The 26,461-nt window shown below is 41.1% G+C and overlaps 3 protein-coding genes across 10 annotated transcripts in view; 1 reads left to right on the forward strand and 2 right to left on the reverse strand.

The window, feature by feature from the left end:
* Positions 1 to 26,461, forward strand: part of MED12L (mediator complex subunit 12L) — a 347,579-nt gene that overhangs the window by 234,926 nt on the left and 86,192 nt on the right. The gene's annotated exons all lie outside the window — the stretch shown is intronic.
* P2RY13 (purinergic receptor P2Y13) lies at positions 10,943 to 14,208 on the reverse strand. The gene is made up of 2 exons (XM_043874776.1): positions 14,133 to 14,208; positions 10,943 to 13,673 (listed from the first exon to the last, which is right to left on the reverse strand). The coding sequence occupies exon 2, from the start codon at positions 13,656 to 13,658 to the stop codon at positions 12,657 to 12,659; it is 1,002 nt and encodes a 333-aa protein (XP_043730711.1). The 5' UTR covers positions 13,659 to 13,673; positions 14,133 to 14,208; the 3' UTR covers positions 10,943 to 12,656.
* Positions 21,183 to 26,461, reverse strand: part of P2RY12 (purinergic receptor P2Y12) — a 50,007-nt gene continuing 44,728 nt past the window's right edge. For all 4 annotated transcript variants that reach the window (XM_043874773.1, XM_043874774.1, XM_043874775.1 and 1 more), the window contains 2 exons: positions 24,881 to 25,046; positions 21,183 to 23,191 (listed from right to left, as the gene is read on the reverse strand). In XM_043874773.1, coding sequence (XP_043730708.1) covers positions 22,164 to 23,183 — 1,020 coding nt within the window. In that variant the 5' untranslated portion in view covers positions 23,184 to 23,191; positions 24,881 to 25,046 and the 3' untranslated portion in view covers positions 21,183 to 22,163. The remainder of the gene's footprint in view (positions 23,192 to 24,880; positions 25,047 to 26,461) is intronic.

The following is a 26,461-nucleotide window of genomic DNA, read 5'->3' on the forward strand; positions in this document are numbered from 1 at the left end:
AAAAAGAGGACCACCTACTGGACTGACACCAGCTCCAGCTACCGACTCCAGTATTCTTGCCTGGAGAATCCCATGGACAGAGGGGTCTGGCGGGCTACAGTCCAAGGGCTCGCGAAGAGTCAGGCATAGCTTAGTGACTAAACAGCTAGTCATATAACAGTGGGATTGTGTATTTAAAAGCTTCTTTCACTGGTGATGCAAAGTAGGTTTAGTAGTGAAAAAGTTAACATGAGGTAGCCTTTATGCATTCATCTTAAAGCCCATTATGCGTATCTCAAGTTGGGACTTGTAAAAGCTGGTCATACTTACTTAACATTCAGAAAGGGAAGTAGTACAGGTTTAGTCAGAAAAAAAAAGTGTAATGCTTTGATGAAAAGAGCAGCTAAGAAATATCCCTTAACTTTATTATTATTCAAATCACTGAAAGGTTAACCGGCATAATTTTTTTCTGCTGATTTTTATAGCAAGTCTCACATTTCATAAAAGCCACAGGAGACTTTATAACCATAATTATCTTGCTGCTTCATTGGAAGATCCTATTAAATGCAGAGAAGCTCTTTTAATAATTTTCTTCAGCTATTGGAAACCTCAAATTTATTTTGAATCCAGGACCACGGACGTCCTAGGATATGCTTGTGTTTCTCTACCACTACAGTGTTTTTTAAAAAAAATTTTGTTTCATTTTTTTCTATAATAATATTACTTTTAGATATGTTACACTTACAGGTAAGTTGAAATTATAGTTCAGCCAAATTTTATACTTTCATACTGGTAGTTTTCACATCCTCCCCTTTCCCTCTCCTTCAACACGTTTTTGAGGGAGACCTATTTGAAGTTGAAGTCATTGTGACCAGTGTCCCCAGCCCTCACTGCTTCAGCATGTATTTCCTAAGAACTAGGGTATTTTCCTACTAATCACGCCACTATTATCAATCAAGTGATTACTTCTGAAGCAATAATAAATTCAAATGTTTAGTCTGAATTTTTCTATTTCCCAGTAACATTCTTAATAATTTTTTGATGTGAAACTAATGAGTTTTACATTGCATTCATTTTTATTTATTTTTTTTTACTGGTTTATTCTTTTGTTCTTTAGAACAATCTGCTTTCTTTGTTTTTTTCCTTAATTTCCTTGGCTTTTAAAGATTGGTTTGCTCTGTATTTGCTAGGTCCAGCCCATGGGACACTTAAATGGAAATACTTTTAAATGTTTCTGAGGCCTTTTGGACATATTAATCTGAAATCTACATTGGCGTTTAAAAGCTTGAAATAAAATATGAATATCTATAACTCTTGTTTTGGACAAAGACCTGGTTCATGACTCCAAAATCACTTTTGCTTTGGGATATTGGACAGTTGATTCAAATTTTCTTGGCTTCATTGTTCTGCAAAACTAGGATTCATTCAGTGAACTTTAGAAAAGAATCTGTGTCATCTTTCAAAATATGTTCTTAAAGAGACAGAAGGACTCAAGGAGAGACTGTTTCTAGTACCTTTAGAGGAATGAAAATAGGTAGTGGTGTTGATAAGTCTTCCTAAATCCTGGAGTAAACTCTTTACCCTACTCCTGCTTCCTCACTTTCTAGTATGAGTGAAGTGGAAGTCACTGAGTGTCTGACTGTTTGCGACCCCGTGGACTGTAGCCCGCCAGGCTCCTCTGTCCGTGGAAAATCCAGGCAGGAACACCGCAGCGGGTGGCCATTCCCTTCTCCAGGGATCTTCCTGACCCAGAGGTTGACCCTGAGCCATCTGCAGTGTATTGCCAAGGCTTGTCCTGGTCTTGTAGTCACCTCTCCCTTGCATAGGTTGCTTCCTCTCTGCTCCCTTTATGTGACTTCTCTGCATTGGCCTGGCCCCAGGCATAATGTTCCCGTCTCCAGTGTTGGTAGGCACAGAACTTGTTGTCTAATTTTCTCTGTCTCTATAATCTTTGATGCATCCATTTCTTCTTAAAGGAAAGCATACACATAAAGGGCCTCCAAATCCTTCCCAGTACTCGATCCCATTATTACTAAACAAAGATGAGCAGGGGTCTAATTGAAACATAGTTCATATGATATGTCTTTCACGTGTAGTCAGAACATACAACAAGGATCGTAGTAAAATCACCAGATCTTCCTGTCCCATCTCTGTGTACAAAAGTCACTGTAATTGTGGCTTACCATGTAGTCAGTAACTGGGATTTGTGCTGAGTATAATCATTACAAACCCTTTAATGTTGTCCGCACTGAGATTGGTATCTTTAGGTCCCTATGTTTGAATTACTGTGTTTAATCTGTCATTTGAGATGATTTGTATCTATTAGGTCTGCTTTAAATGAAGCTGCTTACCTTTTCCTGGTATGAGAACTTCATGTGTAATGGTCAATTAAAGGGAAGGGATGGTGTGGAGACAAATCTGGAGATACGCCTGCATCTGACTCCTGCCCTCACATTGACGCTTTCTTCTGTGTTCTGCTGTTTGATCCAGCTCCTCATTTTGGCAGTCTTGGTTGTGAGGGATGCTATCAGTACTGATGAGAGTCCTGTAACTGGGGGTCCTGAGATTCCGTCGTGAACGTCAGCCTGTCCACTTAGGAGCTCTCTTACTTGGGGCAAGTCATTATTACATCTGAGCTTCAGTTTCTTCTTCTGAAAGAAGAGTGTAAAGTGTAAATGGGATAATCTGTGGGGTAATTCCTACAGTGTTTGAAACTTGGTTGGTGCTTAGTGAACAGTATCATTTTTTGTTTGTTTTGTCTTGCTTTTGTTTTTGATCAGAGGGCAGAGCAAGAGTACATAAATGAATATGAATAGCAGTAATTTCTCTGAATGTAAAGTTGGAATGGTTATAAATTCCAGCTAGAAAGTCAACGTCAGTTAATAATGTTTTGGTTGCCCTTAGAAAGCGCTTAGTTTTCCTTTAGTGATGACATGGTGATTGCTTGAAATACTTTTTATATTCTTTCTTGATCGCTCTCTCTTCTGAAAAGGAGGAAATCAGGACTAGCTTATTCCAGATTGGGATACTGTGGGAAGGTGTAAAAGCTGAGGTCAGGCTCTGTGGGTTAAGAAGAGGAGTGGTCTTCGCAGGGTTATGGCATTAATGCTTCGCTCATGAGTTCAGGCATCCTTCGCTATGGGACATTTCAGTGATAGAGCTAAATAGAATAAAAAACATGAAAATCATAGAGTAATATGATATAAATTTAATGCACAAAGCTAGTATTTTTTATAACTATGAAACTATTCAGATATGTATTAGATAAAACTCTTTAAGTGAATACCACTAAGTATGATCACATACAGGCATATAATGTTTAAGGTGAATAAAAAATAAAGTTGAATGTTCTATTGCCATGCCTTAGAATTTCTGTCCTTTATTGAGCCCTTCTTTGCCTGAAATGTTCCCTTGGTATCTCTAATTTTCTTGAAGAGATCTCTAGTCTTTCCCATTCTACTGTTTTCCTCTATTTCTCTGCATTGATCACTGAGGAAGGCTTTCTTATCTCTCCTTGCTATTCTTTGGAACTCTGCATTCAAATGGGAATATCTTTCCTTTTCTCTTCTCTTCTTTTCACAGCTATTTGTAAGGCCTCCTCAGACAGCCATTTTGCTTTTTTGCTTTTCCTTTTCTTGGGGATGCTCTTGATCCCTGTCTCCTATACAATGTCAGGAACCTCCGTCCATAGTTCATCAGGCACTCTATCAGATCTAGTCCCTTAAATCTATTTCTCATTTCCACTGTATAATCATAAAGGATTTGATTTAGGTCATACCTGAATGGTCTAGTGGTTTCCCTCACTTTATTCAATTTAAGTCTGAATTTGGCAATTAGGAGTTCATGATCTGAGCCACACTCAGCTCCCGGTCTTGTTTTTGTTGACTGTATAGAGCTTCTCCATCTTTGGCTACAAAGAATAAAATCAATCTGATTTTGGTGTTGGCCATCTGGGGATGTCCATGTGTAGAGTCTTCTCTTATGTTGTTGGAAGAGGGTGTTTGCTATGACCAGTGCATTCTCTTGGCAAAACTCTATTAGCCTTTGCCCTGCTTCGTTCTGTACTCCAAGGCCAAATTTGCTTCTTAAGAAGAGGTGGCAAGAATACCCAGAAGAACTGTACAAAAAAGATCTTCACGACCCAGATGATCATGATGGTGTCATCACTCACCTAGAGCCAGACATCCTGGAATGTGAAGCCAGGTGGGCCTTAGAAAGCATCACTATGAACAAAGCTAGTGGAGGTGATGGAATTCCAGTTGAGCTATTTCAAATCCTAAAAGATGATGCTGTGAAAGTGTTGCACTCAATATGCCAGCAAATTTGGAAAACTCAGCAGTGGCCACAGGACTGGAAAAGGTCAGCTTTCATTCCAATCCCGAAGAAAGGCAATGCCAAAGAATGCTCAAACTACTGCACAATTGCATTCATCTCACACACCAGTAAAGTAATGCTCAAAATTCTCAAAGCAAGGCTTTAGCAATTTGTGAACCGTGAACTTCCAGATGTTCAAGGCAGTTTTAGAAAAGGCAGAGGAACCAGAGATCAAATTGCCAACATCCACTGAATCATCGAAAAAAACAAGAGAGTTCCAGGAAAAACATCTATTTCTGCTTTATTGACTATGCCAAAGCCTTTGACTGTGTGGATCACAATAAACTGTGGAAAATTCTGAAAGAGATGGGAATACCAGACCACCTGACCTGCCTCTTGAGAAACCTGTATGCAGGTCAGGAAGCAACAGTTAGAACTGGACATGGAACAACAGACTGGTTCCAGATAGGAAAAGGAGTACGTCAAGGCTGTATATTGTCACTCTGCTTATTTAACTTATATACAAAGTGCAAAGTACATCATGAGAAATGCTGTGCTGGAAGAAGCATATGCTGGTATCAAGATTGCCAGGAGAAATATCAGTAACCTCAGATATGCAGATGACACCACCCTTATGGCAGAAAGTGAAGAAGAATTAAAGAGACTCTTGATGAAAGTGAAAGATGAGAGTGAAAAAGTTGGCTTAAAGCTCAACATTCAGAAAACTAAGATCATGGCATCTGGTCCCATCAGTTCATGGCAAATAGATGGGGGAACAGTGGAAACAGTGGCTGACTTTATTTTTCTAGGCTCCAAAATCACTGCAGATGGTGAATGCAGCCATGAAATTAAAAGATGCTTACTCCTTGGAAGGAAAGTTATGACCAACCTAGGCAGCATATTAAAAAGCAGAGACATTACTTTGCCAACAAAGGTCCGTCTGGTCAAGGCTACGGTTTTTCCAGTGGTCATGTATGGATGTGAGAGTTGGACTGTGAAGAAAGCTGAGTGCCGAAGAATTGATGCTTTTGAACTGTGGTGTTGGAGAAGACTCTTGAGAGTCCCTTGAACTGCAAGGAGATCCAACCAGTCCATCCTAAAGGAGATCAGTCCTGGGTGTTCATTGGAAGGACTGATGCTGAAGCTGAAAGTCCAATACTTTGTCTACCTGATGCGAACAGCTGACTCATTGGAAAAGACCCTGATGCTGGGAAAGATTGAGGGCAGGAGGAGAAGGTGACGACAGAGGATGAGATGGCTGGATGGCATCACGGACTCAATGGACATGAGTTTGAGTAAACTCCGGGAGCTGGTGATGGACAGGGAGGCCTGGCGTACTGCTGTCCATGGTGTCACAAAGAGTTGGACACTGAACTGAACTGATGCCTTAGAATGTTACATTTGTCAGTTAAGTTTTATTACAGAAGAGGTGAATATTCACATGCTGAGTGAAGCTCTGAGTTTTTTAAATCATTGGTTTACCTACCATGGGGCTTACCAGGTGGCTCAGTGGTAAAGAATCTGCCTGTCAATGCAGGAGATGGTGAGTTCGATCCCCGGGTTGGGAAGATCCCTTGGAGGAGGAGATGGCAACCCACTCCAGTATTTGTGCCTGGAGAGTCCCATGGACAGAGAAGCCTGGTGGGCTTCTGTCCATAGGGTCAAAAAGAGCCGGATGTGGCTGAGCACAAGTTGCCTACTGTGAGTCTCAAGTTCAGTTCCTTTCTCCTTCAGTTTTCCTTTCTCTTTGAGCACTCCTCCCCGTGTTCTCAGCTCACATGCCTCTCGCTTCATGGCGATCCTCAATCCCTTTCTCCCTGCAAGCACTTTATGCTAGAGTGGGTGTGGGCTGGGCTTCAGAAACCCAGGGCACGTGGGCTTGAAACATTGGCACGCCCGTTCTGTGACCACAGCTGGTTTTCCTGGTCGTGTGGTTCCATCCATCCTGTGACTTTTGCCCCTGCCCCGTTGCCTGTTTCGGGAGGAGCATCTTTACTCTGCACTGCATGAGACACATGGGAAGGAGCGCCTCCGGCTCCTCTTGGGAACGCGTGGAAAAAGCTGAGCTAGTGTAACAGCTGTCCTTACTTCCTCCTTGCAATTCTTGTCAACTGACTGGTCCTTCATGGCGAGAGTAGCTTGTCGTCCCTCCCTTCCCATTACAAACTGGGGCTCCTCCCACCTCCTCCTTCGGGTGACCACTGACGTCACAGTTGTCCATTCATCACACTCGACCTCCCAGAGTGTGTGATTCTGTGGGCCATCACTTCTCCTTGCATCTCTCTTGTTCCTTGTTTCCCAGGGAACGTCTTGTTGCTCCCTGTCGTTCATCGATCCAGTCCCGGGCACCGTTCCTCTTTTTTTGTCTCTTCTGTCCGTGAGACTCGGGTAGCGTGGCCTCTGAGGCGCATAGCTCGTTCCTTATTTTCCCCCTTTCTTGGGAAAGATGATTCCCACAGCTTCTGATCTGGCTGTGTCTTGAGAGCCGGGATCCGTATTTTGCCCCCACTCCGTAGACTCCTTGACTCAGCTCTCTCACTGGTACTTCATACTCAACACGCCATCACGGCACAGCACATCGCCCAAGCTGATGTTCCTCAGGGCAGTGATTCTTGATTGGGACGGGGCCCAGGGGGTACTATGGACCCCATTGAGAATACATTTTGCATATTCATCACATACGTTTTATATAGAAACCCCTTCTCTCCTGTGATGTTGGACTCAAAACCTCTCTCTCTCTCTGAAAATGGCTCTGAGATCCATATCAGATTTCTTTCCACTTGGCTGTTAACACTGTATAGATGAAAGACTTCTTTAATTGATCTCCTGGCCTCAGTGGCTCTATTAATCCAGAATCACCGTCTTGCTGACAAATTGATTTTCTAAAGCACAGCGTAGAGAACATAGTCTTCACTTCAGCCACCGGCAGCGGCTCACAGAGAACTCCAGACAGTCCCCGAGTGCTGTGCCGCGGGGCCCACGCTCACTTCTCAGGCTCGTCCCCACCCCACGCGTGCTTCAGCAGCCGGGACACCCCCACTCCCCCGGGCCCTGTGGCCCCTCTCTCTGGACCCCAGCTCAGGGCCCAGCCTCCCGCGCCGTCCTCCGAAAGGCTCTGACTGCTGCAGGGCACCCTTTCAAAGGCTCTAGTTCTTCATCAGGGCCCAGTTCACACTTCCCCCTCCTCCGAGCCTTTCCTCAGTTTCTCCATCCGGCATTAGCTGCCTTTTTCTCTGAGCTGCTTTGGTGAGCTAATTCTGTCTCTTATCCTGGGAGCCGATGGCTCAATAGGTGAAGAATGCACTCCAGTGCCCAAAACACAGAAGACTTGGTTGCGATCCCTGGGTGGGGAAAATCCCCTGGAGAAGGAAATGGCAATCCGCTCCAGTACTCCTGCTTGAAAAATCTTAAGGACAAAGAAAGCTGGCAGGCTACTGCCCAAAAGGTTGCAAAGAGTCGGGCATGACGGAGTGACTCAGCATATTCCACGAACCACATTTTTCTTCATGGTGGTCTGTGTGCAGCCTCCAGAGAGGCCAGGGGCCCTGCATGGAGCACACGATGGAGGGTTGGCTCAATGAATCAGCCATCCTATGCTTGGTGAGGTTACCCCTCTTAAGAGCTGGAGGGGCCGCACAGGTCTCTGCGGACTCGTGGTGGAACTGTCATACCGCTGAGGTTGTTGAGATGCTTTTGTGTTGAGAGCTCTCTCTTTGGGAGCCCCCTCCGTATCACTGTCAGAGCGGGGGCTTGAGGTCACCCCTGGCGGAGTGTGGCTTGCTGTGTCTGTCAGGCGTGGCCTGGAGGCCCCCGCTGGGCGTCTGTCCAGCTCCAGCCCTGCTCTGGGCTGGGGTCAGGGGCTCCAGCACAAGGGAGCTCTTCACTCCGTGCCTCAGTTTCCTTTCTCGGTTTGTCCCCTTCAGGGGGCCTGGTAGTGGCCATCTCCTGGGACAGAGTGAGAAAGGCCATGACCCTTGTAAGGTCATTCATCGCGATGTGCCACACACATAGTAAAGGAAGGTGAGGTCCTGGGAGCTGCCTGTTAGCTTCGAGGTCAAGGATAATTAGCCGGCTGTCTGTGGGCTGCTGGGCCTACACATGGATGTGTTGTTTTTGTGGGGCTGGGGAGTGTGGGAGTGACTATGGAAGTTTTGAAAATAACAAGTAATAGGGCAGAAGAGACTGGATTTAAGGTTTCTCTTGAGAACATTAGAAGATCTATGGTAGGTAGTTGTTAAGAATAGATGGTTAAGCTCAGAAACCATTGTCTGAATGACTCTTATCCTTGTTACTTACAAGCTGTTTGACCCCATGCAAGTTGCTTAACTTCCCTGTTTCTCAGCGTCTTTATATCTAAATTGGAAATAACTATAGGCCTTGACAGGTCTTCCCAGGTGGCTCAGTGGTGAAGAATCCACGGGCAGTGCAGGAGATGCAGGTTCGATCCCTGGGTCGGGAAGATCCCCTGGAGGAGGAAATGGCAACCCACTCCAGCATTCTTGCCTGGGAAATCTCATGGACAGAGGAGCCTGGTGGGCTACAGTCCCTGGGATTGCAGAGTGGGACGTGACTGAGCATGCACACATAGTACTTGACAGGCTTCCTGGGATTATTAATTGGAACAGTGTACTTGAAGATCTGGACTCGCTTCCCTGGTCCATCGTAAATAGTAGATAATGTGTGTTGTTTCTGTTGTTGCTGGTGCTGATTTTATTATTGCTGTGGCTACCAGCTAGCAACTCTGGGCCCAAATTCCCTCCTGTGCCAACAGTTGGCCTTGAGTAGTAGATGCCCCCCTCCGCCCCCTCCCCAGGTGAGACACGAACTTTCCAGGTAGCCATAGTTCATGTCGCTGCCTGTCACCTTGTGTGTGTCCTGCTCCCTTAATAACAGCTGTGTTTGTCTCCTGGTGACAGATCCCGCCACTGGGCATTCATGTCCAGGAGTACTGTGCTTTATGGTTCTTAACACGTGTCCCAGATGGATAGCATCCTCATCTCCTCTCCTGGAAACTTCGTCCGAGTTTTCAGCCCAGACCTAGTGAATCAGAAACTCTGGGGGCAGGCCAGTGATCTACTCTTAGAGCTGGTTCTGGTACCTGTTAGAGTTTGACTACTGATTTCACACATGGACTATATTCATATTACCTATGTTTGGTTTCCATGTAAAATTTAAAATGTTGTGTTTTGTTTTTAGCCACTTCAAATGATGTGTAAATTTCACGCTTTTCCTCAGTAGGGCTGCTTTTCAACCTGTGCTTCCTAAGCTGTTCCACACACAGCTGGGTGTGGGTTCCTTTGCTTGGAGGTTTTGTTCTGGTGACATCTGTGTGGGTGTGAACTTTGATCTGTTCACTTACTGGAGGAATACAGATTATCCAGGGTGATGGTGAGAGAGTTTTAGAAAGGAGACCTTAGAAAGTCACGGAACAAGCTGCATTTAAATGAGCCTGGAATGTATGAAGTGGTGAGATTAACAGGATTGAATTGGACAGTTATCTATATTCTGATGTCACCATCACTTTATCAGCCAGCTACCTCCTGTGAGCTGGGAATTCACGCCGCTTCTGTGTCTCTCCCTTCCCCCCTTACAGTGCTCTCTCTTGGTTTCCAAAGAATAATTCTGTGTAGGGGCAATACCCTCTCCTACTTCCCCTGCATCAGGGGTATTTGGAAGGCCTTATTCAGTATAAATATTTACGTTTTAGATTTTTACGAAAGCCCTTAATTGTGCTGTGAGCTTACGGAGTTTACCAAAGCTCCTATTTCCCCCCGACCTGTCTTCTATGTCACTAATGACTATGGGTCTAGGGCCCCATGCTGTGAGTCTTCTAGATTTTAGTACTTGTGATCGCTAGATGGGAAGTTCTTCTCAGGTAGTTGCTTTTCATTTTGTGAATGTGATTTTAAGATTACTCTTCTCTAAGTTCTTAGTAGATTATTTCGTTCTATACCTCAGGTACTCTGCTTTTAACTGTAATATTACTATAATGGATATAAAATAAATATCTCTCTGGAGGACAGATTTGTTACTGAAATTTTATCTTGAAAGGTATTTCTAAAATATATTTCTTGTCTATATCCATTCAGTGTATACTGAAACTATTTAAATGTAAAATATACATGGGTTATATCACCAGGCCTAGTTGGATGGGTGGCTTCAATGCAGTTATTTATAATACATTATTAGAGTCTGCTCATGATCGCATAATGTACTCAGTAAAGGTAACATGGATTTAGTGGCATCTCTTAATAGTCATTATGACTTAATTCTTTTTGCAAATAAAAATCAGGCACTCAAAGTACTTTCTAAGAGTTTTGCTGATTGTGATATGCTACAGTTACAAATTTTGTTTAACCAAAACCAACAGTGCATAGCTTAAGCATTTTGTCAGTGGCTCTAAAACTGAAATGATGATAGACATTAGCCCCCAAGCTATACATGTACTGTTCAGTAATCCTCCTTCCTTCCTGGTCATTCACTAGTGAACCCAAGAACGCCCCCACTTCCCAGGCTTCTGTGTACATGCATAGGAGACCAACTAAAAAGAACTTGAGCTTTTAAGGAATTTATGTTATGTTTTGAAAAGTAAAACATCAGTGAGAATTGGCTTCCCTTTTGCTTTTCTGGTATATAAAAATAAAGGTAGTTTGGTGTGGTATATTTCATCAAATATTTATTGCTTGCACAATGGGCCACATTCTCTGCCCTCAAAAGTGCACATAGGTTACTAAAAGAGTAGATACATCTGTGAATCAGTAATTACAAAGCAGTGTGATCATTACAATATTTGAGGTATGACAACATACAGATGAGGGCGTGATCGGGTTTGGGGTGATGCTGGGAGGTGAGCCAGATGAGATTTCATGGACTGAGTGATGGCAACTTAGAGTTCCATGGGTGGGTAAACGTTTTCTTGGTGAGTCAGAGGGAAATTTACAAGTTCATTGACACAGGGGTAAAATAGGAACATGGCATTTTCTGATAGTTATAAACATATATAAGAGAGTTCCAGGGATGGAAGAAGTTAGGAGAAAAGGCTAGAAAGGTCGGGCACGTTCTAGGGTCTCGGGGCCATGGAAGAAGACGGGGGCTTCACATTCTGATGGTTGTGTTGGAGCTACTGGCAGAGCATGAGTACTCCTTTGTACATTTTATCTAGAAGGCACAAATCAGCACCCACTATTGCAGATGAACATACTTTGAGTTTTTTTTTTTTTTAACCACAAAGGTATTCGGGAAAATGCAGAGATATATAAGTACAAGTAGGTCATCATCCTCTAAAAATTTCCCAGTATGGATATTACTGATTGTGGGTCAACATTTCTATCTATAAACATACCAAGAAATGGCATAATGACACATTATATTTAAAATATCAGTAATTTATTATCTGTTGAAAGTATCATGGGTGATACCAAGAAAACATGACATATTTTCTGTCTTTAAAACATGTTGCCTTTCTTAAAGAATCCTGACCATGATTAGAGGGTGCATTCAGGAATACCGCTAACTGTAGGAAATCTGCATTGAGATTCTGCCCAGATGTGGGAGAAGTAGTTGTTTTAACCAGAGGTGTGAGGAAAGAGCATGGAGGTGCTGGAAGGCTTTGCTGAACAGGTGGAATATTGAGCCGCCGTTAGAGTATCTGCTGGGCAGAGGGAAGATTCCAGAGAATAAGAATACAGTGTTCTTGCTCCTGAATTGTACACACTTAGGCTGTATTACTGTATTTTATATGACTTAATGATGCTGCTTGTGCATCCTATGGTGCAGAGGGATGCTGGGGACGAGGCCGTTTGTAATTGTAAGGAGAGTCACCTTCATCTGGTGTCAAAGGGCGTTCTGACCTACTCCCCAGATGCTTTCCATCTAGCATCCGTTTCAACCTCCAGCTTCAGTTTTCACCAAAGGACTTGCAGGTTGTTTTTCTTGTTGGTTTTTTAAATGGGCAAGTGGGATAGAAAAGCAGTAGTGTTGTTTGAATTACATGTGCAAAAGAATGTGAAGAGGCATTTAGAGTGAAGGAATATATTTTTTTATACTTAAAAGAATACGTGTTTTTAGAAACATACATTTCCCCATAAATACACCTTTTCCAAAGTGGAAGTGAATGCTCTTGAAAAGGTGACCTCTGGTGGCCACCATTTGCTTCCTATTGTGCTTCCTCCTACTAAGGCTTTATTCTGCTACGGATAGATTGCAGTGGAATTAAAGTTGACATGATCCTTTCTATAAACCAGGATAGTAAAAAGTAACAAAACTTTTGTTCTAATCCATTTTTTTTTCATCGCCTAGGTTTGATTTCCAAGTAAATTGTCATTTGAAGTCTCATCAATAAATAGTTAACCATGATAGAGTTATCAGCCTAGGGTTATATTGTCCGACTGACTCGTCTGATTTTCCTGAGTGAATGCTGCAGTCTGTCTCCCTTTCATGCACGGTATCCTCTCCGTGAATCTTTTACATAAGAATATATATATTAAGGGATCCATGCAAATGTTAGTTGCTGCCAGAAAGAGAGTTGTTTCCTTAGCTAGGAACAGTTGATTTTGCAGTTGACAGTCAGTCTTACTGTTGGTTTGACTGTGAGTATATGGGATTCTGGAGAAGTGGAACGGGGCGAAACACAGAAAGAAGACAGCCACGACAACAAACACTTTACCTCCTAGCCTTTTGTTGTTCTTGCTGTCCTTACTCTTGGACTTCCTGTAAGAATCATACACCTTTTTTGCAATGACTGTATAGAAGAGAAGCATTAGGACAAAAACAGTCCAGAAGATGAACTGGGAAATGTAATTCACTGCTTCATGCCATTTCAGCCCCAGAGGACCCTTTAAGGAGGCACACTTTTTCACAGAAGATGGTGTTGCTTCCTTGTTGCTCAAGATCATGTTTGGCAGCGAGAGGAGGAACAGAAAGAGCCAGATGAAGGTTGAGACCCCTTTGGCAAAAGCAGGTTTTTGTACGAAGAATTTTCCGAAAGGTCTGATGATCTTGAGGAACCTGTCAAAGGCTATGAGCCCCAGCAGTGTGATGCCCACGTACATGGTATCATAAAAGATAACGGCAGAAAAACGACACACGAAGGCTCTGAGCTGCCAGGGTCCGAGCCGCGCATCGGAGAGGATTTTAAATGGAAGCGTGAGCGTCATTATCAAGTCAGCCACCAGAGTGTTCTTGAGGTATACAACGAAGGTGGAGGAGCTGGGAATGTGGACGAACACCCACAGGGCCAAAGTGTTCAGCAGGATACCCGTGAAGAAAACAACGGTGTAGACGGCCGGGAACACCAGCTGTGCGGTCTTCAGGTCTCTGGGGCACCGCTCAGACACGTTGGAGTCCTTCACCACTGTCACGTTCATGGTTTCCAGTGTCAGCTGTCAAAAAACACACACACAGAGTAAGACAAGAAGCATGTCATGATTTCAAAATGCTCCTTCTTTAAAAGATAGATGTTAGGTTTGCAGCGTTTTTACACCTTAAATTTATTCATCACATTTAATAACTCAGTTGAGAAAGCACATGTTGCTTCTGGCTAGCATTTTTAAAGCCCATAGTACAGTTTTGGTACTTATTTAACAGTCCCATTGCTTTCATACCCTTATGAAATTCAAATAACAGATTCTACCCCGTTCCCAGGTTCTACTTTTACTTAACATGGCAGTAAAATAAAACTGCCTAAGAGGTAAAAGTATTCATGCTGGATTGCTTACATCGTGTCATTTCCTGTGCTTCTAGTCTATGGTTTATAGAATGTTAAACTTAAAGCATTTTTCCCTCTTGAACATATTCTATCGTTTATAAGCAAGCCACTCATAATAACAATTGAAATTCACCTCTCTTTGGAAGGAAACTCAGCTCATTGTCTTCCGATCGATCGAGGCAGTCGTTCGTTCAGCCCATGAAAGGCGTATGAAGCAAATGCTGTTCTGCTTTCTTATACTGAGTTTCCTTCCTCATTTTCACGTGTGCGGGGACATCCATTAGAACCTCTTCACATGTAATCCTTTGAGGGGTTCTCTAATAAGGAACCTCTTTATTTTAAACTTATGTACTGTTAATGTACTATGCTTTGAATAAATCAGTTCAGTTGCAGTCATTTTTATATTTTTCTTGTATAATAACTTTCCTGCAGTTTATCTTCTCTACATGTTCAATGAAATTTTTAATGCCTTAAAATAACAGGAGGGAGAAATGTGAAGAAGATAGCCTTAAATTATAGGAGAGTAAGTGTTGACTCTAAAATCAGACAGCATCATCTGCACCCTTGTAGACTGCTTTTTTCAGAAATCTGTGTTCGTTGGGATGACCTGATGATATCTATAGACATTTATCTCAGTCTTTTGTTTGGTCTTTCAACCTTTGAGAGATGAAGTGATATATTTTCTAAGAGGTAAGGCCTATTAGACCCAGATTTTGGGGGTTAGAATTTCAGATTAACCAATTACTGGGTGGTAGATAATAGACAAATTAGTTAGTAGCTTCGTGCCTCATTTTCTCCGTCTGTACAATGGGTTTAATAATACCGCATGCTTCAGTGTTTAGAGACTGAGATGAGTGCCTAGAATAGTGCTGACTACATGTGAAGCATGATAAAAAGGTTAGCTACTCACTGCCCTGGTGAACGAACTGCAGATTTAAACGGACATACACTATTTTACTTATGAGAAGGCCATTTTTGGAACTCTCTTCCTGTATTTGTGACTTTGCAAAGTGCTAAAGATTTCAGGAATTTCATCAACCTTGAGCCGAGTTCTGTAAACTTTCTGAAAGGATGTAATTGCTGCTTTTGTAAAGAGAAAGTAGTTGTCTATGAAGAAATGTTTCCTCACCAGATAAAGTGGAGGAGGAAATCAGATCTTATGAGGTAATGTGGCGTTCTCCATGGTAAGTTTCACTTCATATTTCTTGCTGTGAGTTTTACCACAGGATTGGACTAGACTGTTGTGTGGGCTTGATGGAGCATTTTCGGTGAATTCTGAGAATTCAGTATCCCACTGGACATTTTTCTGAGAGAATAGGATGCCTAATGATTTGGGTTGGAACCACCATCGTGGTGGCACAGTTGAAAAATTGGTGTTTTGGCAGACGGGTGGAGAAGGAAGCTGTGGTCCATATACACGATGGAATATTACTCAGGTGTTAAAAAGAATGCATTTGAATCGGTTCTTATGATGTGGATGAAACTGGAGCCTATTATGCAGAGTGAAGTAAGTCAGAAAGAAAAACATCAATACAGTATATTAATGCAATATATATGGAATTTAGAAAGATGGTAGCGATGACCCTATATGCGAGACAGCAGAAGAGACACAGATGTAAAGAACAGACTTTTGGATTCTGTGGGAGAAGGCGAGGGTGGGATGATTTGAGAGAATAGCATTGAAACATGTATATTATCACATGTGAAATAGGTCGCCAGTCCAGGTTCGATGCATGAGACAGGGTGCTCCGGGCTGGTGCACTGGGATGACCCTGAGAGATGGGATGGGGAGGGAGGTGGGAGGGGGGTTCAGGATGGGGAACACATGTACACCTGTGGCTGATTCATGTGAATGTATGGCAAAAACCACTACAATATTGTAAAGTAATTAGCCTCCAATTAAAATAAGTAATTAAAAAAAAAAGAAAAATTGGTGTTTGACTTAGATAAATTGTTTCTTGGAAATACAGATTTTGAGTTTTATTAATGTAATGGAACATAATTAAAACATATATCCTTTTGTTTGCTTCAGTAGAGGGTGAAAACAAACTTACAAAAATTTAAGTAGAGGGAATAGACCTATGTAATTAAGTATAAATATCCCGATGGCTCCAAGTCCATTATTTAGATGCAGGTTTGCGATAGTTTAAGTTTAAACAAGGGCAATGCTGTACAAGTTAATTTCATAATATGAGAACTGGAAATCACTTTTTGGTCAAATTTCAAAATGCCAAAGAGTGGGAAACCTCAAAAGAGGAACTTATTTACGGTGGCATTTCTAGAGTTACAGAAGTATCTGCTCTTAAATGTAGGTTTCAAAATGTTTGACCGCAGGAAACATCCAGCAGACTGCTTTATGCCTGTGTGCTTCGGTACATGTTGGCCAGTGGTCTCTTCGTTCGCAGCAGTGCTGGTCCCTGCCGGGGAAGGGCGCTCTGCCCTTGATGCTGCTCCTGAGAGGCTGCGGTGGGACAGGGGCACCGCTCAGGAGCCAGAGTGCCTGGGTTCATTTCCTTACATCCCAACTTGCTTTTCTTGTGACCTTGGTCAAGTTAGTTACGCTCTCTATAAAACCATTGCCCCCTCATAACAGTGAAAATAAACAATAGCATTTGCTTCATTGGGTTATTAAGGGGACAAAAATGTTTGAATGTTTGCCAAGTGCTTTGAATAACACTTGTCAAATGGTTCATGTTAGTAAGTTTCTTGTTAAGTGAAATTGAAAACAGAGTACTCTCTATACCTGTGGGGACAGCCCACTAAAGGAGTGAATCAAAGAAGATACCATGAAAGGTCCTAGAAGTTATTCTGATTTGGCAGGTTCCTAAACAGAACATTTAAAATCTCATCAAGCTCAAAGGGAATTTAGTCAAAACCAATGAAAACACTAGCTATACTGTTGTAAGTGATTATGTGGTCTGTCTTAAGGAAATCAGTGCTGAATTGCAAGGACTGATGCTGAAGTGAAGCTCCAATACTCTGGCCACCTGATGTGAAGAACTGACTCATTGGAAAAGACCCTGATGATGAGAAGGATTGAAGGCAGGAGGAGAAGGGGACGACAGAGGATGAGACGGCTGGATGACATCACCGACTCGAATACGAGTTTGAGCAAGCTCCCGGAGGTGGTGAAGGACAGGGAAGCCTAGCCTGCTGCAGTCCGTGGGGTCACAAAGAGTTGGACATGACTGAGCAACTGAACTGAACTGAATTCTTACAACAAGCTTAGAGATCCGTCCCATTTTACAGATGAGAAAATGGAATCACAGGCATTAAGCAGGTTGCCCAAAGTCCTGCAATTGAAGCCCTCTGCGAACCCACACAATTTGGTTCCAGAGCCCCCTGCTTAGAACCAGCCCCTCTCTCTTCTGACTGCCAGAGACAAGATGAGTGTGGGATTGCTTGTCAGATTTTGGAGTTTTTGGCCTGGGTGTTTCTTACTGCTAAGTGAGGAGGGATAATCCACTTTCATGGACTTGTGAAACTGTTTGTCTCAAAGTGAGGTACTCAGTTGAAAACATAAATTGGTTCACAGCAGTATGATCAGGAGAGAGTTAAATATGTAAGGAAAAGTAGTAGAAATTAGAAGCCTGCCAAATGGAAATAAACGAAGAATTTGTCATCTCCTTAGGGATTGTCTTTTGGATCAAACTCAACAGTATAAAGTTCCTGTCCATGTAACCAGTACCATATAAATAATAATTGAAAAGATGAGGAAGTATTTGCTTTCAATTGAAATGAAAGTCAAAGTTGGAACTCCTGTAACTCATAGAAGAGCCTTTTACTTCCCATCGAAGGATACCATGGTACTTTCCCAGATTATATGAAAGTGTTTAAAATCCCACACTGAATTAACCCAAAATGAAAGTGAAGTGAAAGTTGCTCAGTCATGTCTGACTCTTTGCGACCCCATGGACTCCATGGAATTCTCCTGGCCAGAATACTGGAGTGGGTAGCCTTTCTCTTCTCCAGGGGATCTTCCCAACCCAGGGATCAAACCCACGTCTCCCACATTGCGGGCAGATTCTTTACCAGCTGAGCCACAGGGAAGCCCCAAGAATACTGGGGTGGGTAGCCTATCCCTTCTCCAGCAGATCTTCCTGACCCAGGAATCGAACCAGGGTCTCCTGCATTGCAGGTGCATTCTTTACCAAATGAGCTATCAGGGAAGCCCTAACCCAAGGTGGTAGTAATCTAAAATACATTATGCAGCTTAACATTACTGTAGTGATCCATGTGTATAAATAAATTTGGTATTATAAAATCTCTACATATAACTGGAAGCAGCAATAAATTTACACTATTATCTGAAATATTTATATTAGTATCCAGTTCCATAATTTTATTATAAAAGGAAAAGAAGTTTGAAGAATTCAGTTATTGACATATTAATATACAGTAGAAAGTGAAAGTTAATCCCCCTTAAATATATGCACCAATGTGTGTGCAAATATGTGTATTGTGTATATATATATTTATATTTATTGACATATTGGATCTTTGTTTCATTCCATGTTAGTATATGAAGATTTACTAACAATCTTTTTAAAAAGGATATACTATATAAAGTTATCATAGTTTAGATAAGCTGCTGCTTTTGGGCATTTAAGTTTTTTTTCCCTCCAGTTTTTCTCTATTAAAAACATGCTGTAGAGCAGATACCACTCCATGTATTTTTATGTAGTTATTCTAACATATTTATCGAAAGTTTCCTAGAAGTGGGATTTCTGGATCAAAGGATATGCATTGAAATGTTGAATGATATGTTTAAAAAGTTTTCCGGAAGATTGTATTTATTTTCTGTCTCATCAAGTGGGATTATCCAACAAAATTGTTAAAAATCTTTTAAATCAATTCTAAATTTACAGGTGAAAAAAGTCATGTCATGTAAACATAAACTTGTTTGTTAATGAGGGTGTACATCTTTTCATATTTTTTAATATTTATTTGTATTTCTCTTGGGAATTGATTTCTCTTGCCCCTTTCCCATTTCTATTTATTTACTTTTTAAAGTCAGGCTGTTTCTCTTATTGACTTGTAAATATATTTGCATGTTTTGTTCCCACCAGCATCAGTGTAATCCCACTTTCCACTTTGCATGTTACCAGCCAACCCTTATGACCAGATCAGCCAAAGGAACCCACAAGTGTTTCCAGTGCAAAGCTGCTGAAACACTGAGATGCACGAAGACAGGGCTCTTGCTCTATGCAGGGCACTCCTCTGAAGTTTTGGGGTCCAGTGCAGGCCCGTCAGTCTTCTGAACAGCCAGGTAGTAAATGTTTAGGTTTTGTGGCCCCGCAGTCTGTCGCAACTACTCAGCCCCGTTGTTGTAACAGGAAGTCAGCCATAGATAAAACCTGGGTGGGTGTGGCTGTGTGCTAATAAAACCTTACAGACACTGAAATTTGAATGTCCTACAACTTTATGCAGTGTGAAGTTTTATCCTTCCGATTTTCCTCCTGCAAATATTTGAAAGTGTAAGAACCATTCTTAAATCACAGGTCGTATGAAATAGGTGTTGGGCTAGATTTGACTTGCAGGCTAAAATTTGTCACACCTGCTTTAGACTATTTATGAAGTCACTGGGAGAAAATGCCAGTAACTAGCATCATTAGGACTCCTTAGCCACTTTTATGGGCAAGACTATGTTTTGTCTGTCTCATCTTCTAAATCTGTATCTACAAAATTTGGCGTCTCTCTCTCTTTTTGAAGTTATTGTGAAATGAGAGATATATTGTGTATATTAAAATTCCTAAAGCTAGAGATAGTGACATGTTCTGTGTAAAATGAGTACTCCATAAATAGTGATATCTTAACCTGTCTTGAATGGGTTCAGTTTGTTTGATAAAGGAGTATATGCTTGTAATGTATTTGAACAAAAACTCTCAACTAAGTATGATTTAGAGTTTATCATAAATTTTTCATATTATGTATAATAACCTAGATAATTCCAAACATTGGACAAGTTTGTTTGTTTTGCAAAAGTATTGTAACACCATTAGCTTTTCTTGTTCTTTCTCTTATTGAAATCATCATCTCAGTGAATCAGTTTAATCCCAGATGAAAGATTGATTATTCAGGAAACCTCTGCCTGCCTTGCAGTCTTCCGACACCTGATGTGACCCTGGCAGTGTGACGTGGCCAGCTCTAATCTGTGGCCAGTCTGCCCTTGACTTGGCTGGATTGAGGAGTAGACCTGCCCTTTATGTTTCCCATATCCACAGTATGGTGGTCAGATTTGTTGATCCTTGTTTCTTTTCTGGCTCAAATATCCCAGTGTTCTTACAGAATGCGTTTGCTCATGTGACGTTAGAGTGCCTTGCGTTGGTCTGTCTGGCAGAGATGCCTACTGCCTTTGCCCTCGCAGTGAGTCAGACACGCATCTTTTTTGATTCATGTCTCTGTGTATCTCCACTGACATCCAGTGCTCGCTTGCAGAAGTGCCAGAGAAGGAAATGTGGCTGCTTGAGAACAGATACATCTAGAGAGTCAAAGGAGCTCAGCTTTGTACTGAAATTTAACTTAGTAGAATAGAAGCTATTATATTGGAATTCAGTGAACTTCCTTTTACTACAGCTAATCCTTTTTATTTCTTCTCACATTATATTTAGATATTGGTATCTATGCCTTGTAGTTGGGAATCACCTCTCAGGATCATAAGTAATTGATAAACCATGTCCATTTCCAAGTGCGATGTGTGTTTTGTTTACATTGAAAAAACAATATGGCTTGTGTGGAATCTGACAACATTATAAGTTTGACCTATTTTTTCATTTACGTATGAACTAATTGGATTCCCTGGTGGTTCAGTGGTAAAGAACCTGCCTGCCAATGCAGGAGCAGCAGGTTTGATTCCTCAGTTGGAAAGATCCCCTGGAGAAGGAGACGGCAACCCACTCCAGTATTTTTGCCTGGGAAATCCCATGGACAGAGGAGCCTGGTGTGCTGTAGTCCATGGGATTGTAAAGGGTCGGACGTGACTGAGCAACTAAGCAGCGATAACAGCAGTGAACTAATTAACATGAGATATCACCTTCAGAACAGATTTTGCCTAATAGTTTGTAATAAAAAGGATAGCATCGGCAACTATCCTTTCTTAAATAGGTTCATTTGATATGAGAGTATAGAAAATATGAGTTGTAGTATCTCATAACTTTGAACAAAGAAATTCCAACAAAGTATGTTTTAGAGTTTAATGTAAATTACTTATTGTATACACCAATGACAAACAGGTGACTCCCAACATTTTCATCACTTTCCTGTTAATGTTCATACTGTTCAGCTGCGTGATCATATTTAATTTGTTTTTCTCATAGGGGAAATGTTCATTAGCCCTAATCACAGGCAGTTTTTAGAAGCTAGTTAATAGAGATCGGTATCAAGGATGGTACTGTATTTACTAAAGTTATCAAAATATGAGTAAACCAGTTTCTGTGCTGTTAAGGAAATATTCATAAGTTCCTGGTATTTGAACATTGTAAAATAACTCTGTTTTAATAACATTGCTATGTCTGCTGTTTTTCTTGAGAAGGTAGTTTTAAAACCTTTTCATCTGATCCATTACCATTTCAATTAGTTTAAATCCCTTAAGTTTTTCCTCATAATCGAAAGTTAGTAGTTAGTGTTCTTTGCATGTCTCAATTACTTAAATTTTTATAAAGAGTATCACATAGGTCAGCATTTGGTTAAGGGACTGCAATGTATATATATATATATATGAGCATGTATATGTACATATATAGTATATAATAATTGGTGTGATTTTATCAGATTTATCATTCTTAGCTTATTGTAATAAATTCATAATAGGATTGTGATCAATATATTTTTTTTTAATTACAGTATACATTATTATGTGGTTTACACATTTTGTCAGAACTCCACATGTTATGCCTGTGTGTAGTTCTGCGTGTGGCATGGTGATTGGACGCAGTTAGTTTTGCTACACGGCTACATGTTAGGTCACTTCTCTGCTGCTTAAGATTGCTTTCAGTATTGGACAAGGAAATGAAAATTGCTTCCGTAGTCTTCTGTTTATTACTTGTTTCAAGAGTTATTGTTACTAACCCAGCTACTTCTTAGGCAGTGTTAATATTTTCCACATAGTGCTTGCCTTTGGGGAGTCATATATACACTAATAGGCTGAAGTATCGCCTCAGTTTATTTACATCGGTGTCTCTTCACTTGGGTCACTGCCGTCCTGTCCTTTTTTCCTCTTATCATGGGTTGGAGATGATGCAGAACCGGAACATCTCAGCATACTCATCAAGGAATTTCTGAAGGATTTGCAAAGGAAAAAGTAGATGAATGGATCCAGGCACGCGTTTAAGGACGTCAGCCAGAGTGTGCTCTCTTTCACGTAGAACAGAGTATTCTCAGCTGCGCAGTCAAACACATCCCGGGTTTGACTCAGGGTGTAGGGGATTCGGGCAAAATGGAACGGAACGAAACATATGAAAAACACAGCGATGATGATGAAAACCTTGATGTTGACCTTTTTCTTGGGGACTTTGCCAGCGCCCCTTGTTCTCACATATGACTTGTACAGTTCTTTGGTAATGAGCGTATAGCATACGATGACAATGAGGAAATTAATCCAGAAAATGACCTGACAGACATAATTGACTATTTCATGCCAGACCAGACCAAACTCTGACTTCAGAAATGAGCATTTCTTCACAGTCTTGTCCCTCGGCCTCCTGTTGGTCAGAATCATGTTAGGCAAGGAGATTAAGAACATGAACGCCCAGATGATAACCGAGAGGACCTTAGCCCCCAGGAGGTTGTTGGGGTTGGCCGTCTTGAAGGGCCTGGTGGTCTTCTGGTAGCGATCGATGGTTATTAGCCCCAGGAATGAGATGCTAATGTACATTGTGAAATAGAACACGACGGAGGTCACTTGGCACACGAAGGCCCTCAGGGGTCCTGTTCCCAGCTTAGTATCGCTAAGGATTTTGAATGGAAAAGTCAGAATCATGAGGAGATCGGAGATGACGGTGTTCTTAAGGAAAATAATGAAGTTGGATTTACTGCGGATCTGAAAGAACACCCTCATGGCCAGGCTGTTAGTGACGAGTCCCACGAGAAACAGGACGGTGTAGAGGAGCGGGAAGAGCGCCTGGGTGACCTTGTAGTCTCGGCTGCACTGGCTGCTGTTCCCTGCCACGGAGCTGAGGTTGTCCATGGCGCTGCCTGGGGGGGATGGAGGGAGAGATGATCGTCAGGTCCCTGCTGCCCGATTCTGCCCTCATCTCTGTGGGTAATGTTTTCAGAGAGACTGCTCCGAAAGAATTAAGCTGCCTGATCCTCATGGGGCAGTTAGTAAAGAACACAGAAAAACCAAATCAAAATATTTCATAGTGGCAGATACTCTATTTGCATAGTAAAATAGTCTGAAGAACATTTTATGAAGATGTGGTTGCTTTGTATTTCTTATTTTTTGCATGTTTGCCTCTTACAGAACATTTTTGATCTTAGGCAAAAGTGCATATACATAAAAACTAGAAGAGAAATACTTAGGCTATGCCTTATTCTTCTCCAGTTTCATTTCCTTACCTTCTGGCTTTGTTGTTTTTATTCATAGTCACTTTTCCTATAGCAATCCTTACTCCTGGACTTCATTTTCTCTAGTACCTTTAAAGGGTTCTAAGGAGAAATGACTGATAATTGCATAGTAGACTTTTAAAGTAATAGTGAAAAGAAGTTTGTATAAAATCACTTGTATAAAATTTATTGTTAAATAAAGAGCAGAAAACAAATTTTTCCCTTTATAATTGGAATGTATTTCTGCCTCTGTATTGCTCTGTCATCCGTTTGAAAACCAGCCTCACAGAGTATTCTTTGGCTGCAAATATTTTAACCCATGTGCATCTCTTTTCCAGCTTTGCTTAGTAAATTTTAAGGTTTCACGTATGTTTTCTTGACTATCATTCAGGGAAAATTTTTAAATGGTTAAAAAAAAAATGAGGAAATGATTTCTGTATGTAGTCATTAGATGGCATTCCTCAAAATACCCCAGGCATACTTTCTAGGTTTATAGCGTGTATAATGGTAACTAAAATAGAATACCAAGATCATGTCCCTGCCTGGATCCATAGGTTTTTATACAACAGGCAGCTATAAAGGAAATTAACACTAGACTTGAATATATTAACTTGAATACATTATTTGGCATCTAAGTTTTGAAATTTAAAATGAAATTTGTAAAATTTGAATTCATCAAAAACCAGTGGGATTGATTCTAAAGAAAATATTATTCCTAAATATAAGACGTGGTAATATTAAAGCACAGATACCTCAATACCAAGAAAAAACTTCTAAATTCCCCCAAATGTCAATGGAATTCTTTTTTCCATCCTTTCATTACTGGATGTTAAACAAATTGAGGTTTATGTCATACACCTCCTCACCAGTTTAACTTTAAAAAAAAAAAAGACTAAATAAGCCCTAGAATTTGATAGAAGATAACCAACTTAACCTTACTTGCTACTGCTATTTTTCTTTGTTTATGCTCTGATAGTTTTGGAAATTATACTTTGAGAATGCTCATTATTCATAAACTGTTGCTTGTTTAACAAGTATTCTTGACATGAAGAACTTCAGCTCCCCCTAACTATTAGCAAATCTCATTTTATACTCAAGATAAAATAAGTAAGACCATTTGAATTTTTTTTCCATGTTCTGTATAATTTCTTTTTAAAATGCTGGTTATCTCCAGCATCATTAATGCAGCTTGTATTTTAGTTTATATTCCATTTAAGTACTCACATTGATATTGCTATTAAAGGTTTCCAACTTAAGAAAACTTTTAAAAAAAATATACACACACACATCATAGTGCAAATACATATGCTTTTCAAATACTTCTGGGTATAAAATTACCTGGTTACTCTTGATTCTTGAAGAATTTGAATGTATCCAGTAAGTGGTAGTTAATACAGGCTGTAGAGTGGCATCTGTTATTTTCCTTTTAATGTCTTAGTTTAGCTGCTCACACTCTTTATGATAGAGAATCTGCTGAGGTTTCATCAGTCAGGTCTTGAGTGTTCTAGAGAGAAATAGGGGGAGAGAGGAAGAGGACTTCACAATCAGAAGTTACCTTCAGATGCCGTGGACCCAGGGCTGTGCAGACACTGTATTTCCGTCTGGCCCGCTTTTAGGACTTCTGCTTTTATTTCCTTGGGAAATATGGGGCACGGTGGGTGAGAAGTCATCTTTTAAAAAGCAATTTAAAATCCTGTGGCTTTTTACTGAAACCTGCTGTAGAGTTGATGCTTTGTGAGCTCTTTGGGTTATTTCCCATGCAAATGATAAGTCCAAGAGATCAAGCCTACTGATGTCTGCTTCCTGGAGAAGGCTGCAGACTTGCTTTGTCAGATGGTTGTTTACCTGAAAACATATTGTGCCCAACATTGGTGATCTATTGCCTTTTAACAAGTAATCACATTAACTCGTAATGTGTGCTCATTAGGGATGTTAGGTCTCTTGCTCTTTGTTTTTTTTCCTGGTTAATAATGTCATTATTTTAAATCTGTATTTGATCAGCTCTTTGTAGGCGACACAGTTTCCTCCCATTATAAAATTGAAGATTCTAAAATTACATTAAGAAAGAAAAAAACAGTTGTATCCATTGCTAGGCTTATTATATAGGACTTTTATGCCTGTCTTGAGTAGAGTTTAAACAGATTTCTTTTGACTTTGCCTTTGTTTTTTGGGGAAATATATCATTCAGTGAGGGCTTTCCAGGTGACTCAGTGGTAAAGAATCTGCCTGCCAGGCAGGAGACATGGGTTCAATCCCTGAGTTGGGAAGATCCCCTGGAGAAGGAAATAGCTACCCATTACAATATTCTCGCCTAGGAAATCCTTACAGCCCATGGGGTTGCAAAGGAGTCGGACGTGACTTAGCGACTTAGCGACTAACAACAATCTTTCAGTGATGAGCCTCAGTGTCACCTTTATATAAATATTGTGGGTAATCACGCTTGTGCACACACTCACACACTGTCTCGAGCTATAATGTCCTTCTGTCACCAGCAGATCCACTTGGGTAAGTGTCTTTGTTGTAAATACATCTTTTGGTTATTTATTTCTTCTGAGTTTTTAGTGCATCTGTCTCAGTGTAGATTAGATGACCTTCAAGGACGGTCTTTAAAGGACAGAAGAGCGGCTCAGTGTCACCTGAGGAGTCACGAGAAATGCACTTCCTTGGGCACTGTTCTAGCCCCGGTGGTTCAGAAATTCAGGGATGCAGCCCTCATCTATAGTTTCCTCACCTGTAGTTTCCTGTATGAGTGATGCTTCTATACCTTAAGGGTTGAAGACCACTGATTTAAACTAGCTGAGAATTTTGTTGGCATTATGGATTTGAAATCAAGCTACAGATTTGGGTAATTTCAGTTGGAAATGTCAGTCACATCATCTGTTAACCATCTAGACATCGGTTTGATGATATACTCTTGGA

The sequence above is a fragment of the Cervus elaphus genome, chromosome 19 (genome assembly GCF_910594005.1).
Source record: "Cervus elaphus chromosome 19, mCerEla1.1, whole genome shotgun sequence".
NCBI classification, from domain to species: domain Eukaryota; kingdom Metazoa; phylum Chordata; class Mammalia; order Artiodactyla; family Cervidae; genus Cervus; species Cervus elaphus.

Excerpts from the sequence above, each read along its gene's own strand:
- P2RY13 (XM_043874776.1), bottom strand. The coding sequence starts at position 13,658 with ATGAACGTGACAGTGGTGAAGGACTCCAACGTGTCTGAGCGGTGCCCC.